Source organism: Callionymus lyra, chromosome 5, assembly GCF_982586985.1.
Source record: "Callionymus lyra chromosome 5, fCalLyr1.hap1.1, whole genome shotgun sequence".
NCBI lineage: Eukaryota > Metazoa > Chordata > Actinopteri > Syngnathiformes > Callionymidae > Callionymus > Callionymus lyra.
In genome coordinates, this window is record NC_141822.1 from 3807870 (window position 1) to 3813869 (window position 6000).

The 6000-nt window shown below is 31.0% G+C and overlaps 1 protein-coding gene across 3 annotated transcripts in view; it reads right to left on the reverse strand.

The window, feature by feature from the left end:
- LOC148079066 (protein FAM222A-like) overlaps positions 1 to 3108 on the reverse strand; it is a 58149-nt gene extending 55041 nt beyond the window's left edge. For 2 of the 3 annotated variants that reach the window (XM_087790520.1, XM_087790519.1), the window contains exon 1: positions 2822 to 3107. Coding sequence is in view for 1 of the 3 variants with exons in the window: in XM_087790518.1 (XP_087646644.1) it covers positions 2822 to 2963 (142 nt within the window). In the remaining 2 variants the exon portion in view is untranslated. Of the gene's footprint in view, positions 1 to 2821 lie in introns of all 3 variants that reach the window. The other variant, XM_087790518.1, reaches the window with a different exon arrangement.
- Between the last annotated feature and the right edge of the window lie 2892 nt (positions 3109 to 6000).

A 6000-nucleotide genomic window follows, 5' to 3' on the forward strand; every position in this document is an offset into this window, starting at 1 on the left:
AGGGAAGCATGCAGGCTAGAATTTCACACCTGGCCAATAATCTACAGGCCCTTCTGCCGCCGCCGCTGACCTTCGACCCCGGCTTCCACCGGTGCAGTGAGGTGCGATGATCCCACCTCCGGCTCCAGACAATGGCAGTGGAAAACCTTCAGAGGCTCAGCTCTCAACCGCCGATAATACACTTCAAAGCACTTCCCCTATCGGCCCAGATGCTGACACATTAAGCGCCTTTTCAGTGAACACAAAGCCTCCGTCCGTCGCACACCCAAGATATTGTGTCGCAGCCGACGACACTTGACGTGCAGACAGATGTTGTGTGTGTCGCGTCGCTACACAACTCCAGGAACACAGAGTCTGACGTTTTCTTTTAAAGATAAGTCGAAATCTAATTAGAATTTATAAACTTACAACTATATACATTATATGATGGTGTGTATTTGTTTGGGATATAAAACTTGTATGGTGTGTGATTATGTATATCAGGTGAATAATGACTGTAATTACTATATATTCTAGTCATACATACATTATATGTTGTTGTGTATTTGTATAGGATATAAAAACTTGATGTATTGTGTTTGGTTTAGTATAACTAAGTATAAAAAATGATGAGGTATTACAATGTATTTACTTTCTATTTTATTAAAACATACTTTATACATTGGTGTGTATTTGTATAGGATATAAAAACTCCATGTATGGTGTGTGATTGTGTATATCAGGTGCATAATGACTGTGTAATTACTACATATTCTAGTCATACATACATTATATGTTGGTGTGTATTTGTTTAGGATATAAAAACTTGTATGGTGTGTGATTGTGTATATCAGGTGAATAATGACAAGTAATTACTATATATTCTAGTCATATGTACATTATATGTTTGTGTGTATTTGTTTGGGATATTAAAAACTTGATGTATTGTGTTTGGTTTAGTATAACTAAGTATAAATATGGGTAAATAAACAATTTCCCGAAGGAGACCTCCTGAGGGATCAATAAAGTTTTACCTTACCTTATAAATAATGATGAGGTATTACAATGTAATTACTATATATTTTATTAATATGTACATTATATGTTGGTGTGAATTTGTGTAGGATATAAAAACTCCATGTATGATTGTGTATAACAGGTGAATAAGGACAAGTAATTATGATGTAATTACTATATATTCTAGTCATACATGCATTATATGTTGGTGTGTATTTGTTTAGGCTCTAAAAACTTGATGTTTTGTATTTGATTGTGTATAACAGGTGAATAATGACAAGTAATCACGATGTTATTACAATATATTCTAGTCACACATACATTGTATGTTGTTGTGTATTTGTACAGGTTATAAAAACTTGATGTATGGGTTTGATTTTGTGTAGCAGGTGATTAATAATGAGGTATTACCATATCTGATTGTGTATAACAGGTGACTATTGACAAGTAATTACTACATATTCAAGAAGTACACACATTATACGTTGGTGTGTATTTGTATAGGTTATAAACACTCCATGTACGGTGTGTGATTGTGTATAACAGGTGAATAATGACAAGTAATTACGATGTAATTACTGTATATTCTAGTCATACATACATTTTATGTTGATGTGTATTTGTACAGGTTATAATAACATGATCTTTTGGGTTTGATTTTGTGTAGTAGGTTATTATTACGAGATATTACTTTGTAATTACTATATATTGTAGTCATACACACATTATCTGTTGTTATGTATTTGTATAGGATATAAAAACTCCATGTATGATTGTGTATATCAGGTGAATAATGACTGTGTAATTACTATATATTCTAGTCATTATATTTTGTTGTGTATTTGTATAGAATATAAAAACTCCATGTATGATTGTGTATAACAGGTGAATAATGACTATATATTCTAGTCATTATATGTTGTTGTGTATTTTCATAGAATATAAATACTACATGTATTAATTGTGTATAACAGGTGAATAATGACTATGTAATTACTATATATTTTAGTCATTATATGTTGTTGTGTATTTGTTTAGAATATAAAAACTCCATATATGATTGTGTGATTGTGTATAACAGGTGAATAATGACTGTGTAATTACTATATATTCTAGTCCTACATACATTATATGTTGTTGTGTATTTGTATAGGATATAAAAACTCCATGAATGATTGTGTATAACAGGTGAATAATGACTATGTAATGACTATATATTCCAGTCATTATACATTGTTGTGTATTTGTATAGAATATAAATACTAGATGAATGATTGTGTATAACAGGTGAATAATGACTATATAATGACTATATATTCCAGTCATTATACGTTGTTGTGTATTTGTATAGAATATAAATACTAGATGAATGATTGTGTATAACAGGTGAATAATGACTATGTAATGACTATACATTCCAGTCATTATACGTTGTTGTGTATTTGTATAGAATATAAATACTAGATGAATGATTGTGTATAACAGGTGAATAATGACTATATAATGACTATATAATGACTGTGTAATTCAAGCCAGTGTTGTCATTGCACTGATGCGGGTGAGGTGTGTGTTGTGAGGTGTGTGTTGTGTGTTGTGTGTTGTGAGGTGTGTGTTGTGTGATCACCTTTAGCAACTCTCCAGTCAAGTCGACATTTAAATCTCTCAGCATTCATGCGTTCATCCGATCACACACACACTTTAAACGTGTATTTGAAAGACACACCTTGTGTGATGACGAGTGTTTGAAGGACCAGAAGCAGAAGAAGAAGAAGAAGAAGAAGAAGAAGAAGAAGAAGAAGAAAGAAGAAGAAGAAGCAGGACTTACAGAGTTTGCTGTGATCATAAGGCTTGTTTATCTTTGGCTCGCCACGGTTCAAAGGCTCTCCGGGGCTCAGGACGTATTTCCGAGGCAGTGAAGGCTGAGAAGGTCTGGTGTGAGGAGCGACCATCCATGAGAAGATCTTCATCCACCAGATGATCCACTACATGATCCACTAGATGATCCACTGCACGCTCCTCATGTTCTGCTGCTCGACGCGCTATCGTCGCGGTGTGTGTAGCATCTCGTCCGCCGAGTGTGTGACACTGATGTCGGACCTGGACCGAGAACTCTGGGTCGACACCGGCTCCGGTCCAATCGATCAGCGCCTCATTTGAATATTCCCACGCGTCGACCAATCAGAGGAGGCGAGAGGGCGGTCGCTGCGGTGACGTCATATGCGTCACTGCAAGCACGTTGCTGGTGGTGGAGAAAGAAAAGTATTAAAGGAGAAGATATGTTTTAAATCTCAATGAACGTCTTTTCACTGCCAGAGGAGGAAATAAAAACGTCATGAACTTCACATCGAAGATCTTTTTTTATTTTTGAGATTTAGTTTTTCACGTTTGCGCGATAATGTGGTTTGTCTCCTTAATGATGTTGTATATGTGTATTTTATATATGTGTATTTTATACATGTGTATTTTATATATGTTTATTTTATACATGTGTATTTTATACATGTGTATTTTATACATGTGTATTTTATATACGTGTATTTTATACATGTGTATTTTATACATGTGTATTTTATACATGTGTATTTTATATATGTGTATTTTATACATGTGTATTTTATACATGTGTATTTTATATATGATTATTTTATATACTTGTATTTTATATATGTGTATTTTATATACGTGTATTTTATATATTTTTTATTTTATATATGTTTATTTTATATATGTGTATTTTGTTTATGCTGCTAAATGTGAATTTCCCTCTGAGAGATCAATATAAATATATATATCTTTATTTACAGATTGCTTACTAGCTATTTTAATCACCAAACATTGCGTAAAAAAATGCTATTAAAGTTTTCATGCATTTTTTAAACAAACCTATTGTTTGTTTAGTACTTTATAGGCTTAAACGTAATAATAATATTGTTTTACAGTCAACAGAAGAAAAATAAAGTTAATAATAAGTATCATTTAATAAAAATACTTAAAGAAAAGACTAAATAAATAAATAACTTAAATACATTAATACGTTTATTGCCAATATTGTAAAAAAAAGAAGTTTTTTGTGGTGTTGTGAAATAGTATCAAGTATATAATTCTATTCCAGTAAAGAGAAGATTGAATGAAATACATGTAAATAAAATAAAAACATCATGAACTTCAAAACGCAGATCTCATTTTATTTTCAATTCTATTTTTAAAAATAGCTTACTTGGTATTTTATTTATCGAACCTCACGGAGAAAATACTATAAAAGTTCACATGAATTTTTAAAACAAACCTATAGTAACAAAAACAACAACCTATTTGTTACTTTAAAGGCTTAAACATAGTAATACTATTATTTTTAAAGTCAACTTCAATTTCAATTCCAAAAGATAATCTATAAAACGATTATAATTTAATAAAAATACTTGAAAAAAAAAAAAAAAAAGTGTTTCAATATATAGATACTTTTATTGCCGATATTGTAAAAACAAGGTTTTTTGTGGTGTTGTGGAATAGTATCGAGTATTTAATTCTAGTTCTTATTCTAGTGTCTGAATATTGAATGGTTGAACTTAACATTTCAAATGTTGAAACTTTACATGTGTTTTTTTAATTGAAACTATTTTTTGTATTAAGTATTTAATTATATTTTTGAATAGTTGAATTTGATGATTTGTGTATTGAAAGGTTGGATTTTTCTGTTTGAAAACAATTGAATAAAATAATAATAATACTAATAATAACAATAATAACAATAATAATAATAATAATAATAATAATAACAATAATAATAACAATAATAATAATAATAATAATAATAATAATAATAATAATAAATAAAAAGGTTGTTTTTTTTACCGTTCCATATTAATAATGAATTAAAATTTAAAAATATATATATTTTTGAATAATTAATACTAATAAAAAAAATCATTTAAAAATATGAATATTTAAGTTCAATGTTTTTTTATTGATAACCTTTAAAAATCAACATACATTTTTGGTATAATAGTGTCTCATGATTGGCTAAAGGTTTGATCCAGTAGCTCTGTGCTCTGTTGGTTTAGTCTGATGTCACTATTATACCAACATTTATATATTGAATTAAAAAAAGGTAATAATGAGAAAATATAGAATTTTTAAATTGTCCAAAATAAAAAAACATTCAACCTTTTCACTCAGAAATGATGTATTGATAAGAATAAATATTTAAATGCTTAGAAAAACAACAACATTTTCAAGTTTCAACATTTGAAGCCACAGATTTACGTCCACACTTAAATGTACACTTTGATTAAAGAAACAATCTTAAATATCGTCCTCATGTTAGTCCAGCGACCGTAAGTCAACTCAACACTTTGCTTCTCACCTTCGTTAAAAGCTAATAATAGTCGTCAGGCCGAGCCAAAATAAACAGGCTGTAAGTCTGATGGTGTCCCGGCGTGAAGCCTCTGTTGTCACGGAGGATAAATACATGTGTGTGTGTGTGTTTATGGGATGAAGCCAGAAGGACTTGAATCACAAGAAAATACAAAAAGACATTTTTAATTATTGACAGGCTGTGGATGAGGACGAATGAAGTGTTTCTAGAAGTTTCAAAACACTCTCTGATAAGTCGACGCACAACTATGCATCGCTCACACGTCCACTGATTGTGCGACAAGTACACAAAAGCCGTGCGAGAGATTGACATTGATTCTCGGAGTGAAGGGAAATGACATGTTACGCGTTGACCTTGTCAAGTGTGTTGTGATCGCCTGGCAACGAGGCTTGTGTTCTGCTACACACATGACAACACACATGACAACACAACACACATGACAACACAACACAATATGGATCATGTAAAGCTTTTGTGTGACAATATATGTTTAACGCACAAGTAACAATTACATAAACAGGTATAAATACATGTTTAATTGATTAATATACTTGTGTTCTGCTACACACATGACAACACAACACAATATGGATCATTTTAAAGCTGATGTTTGGACATATTTTGGTTTG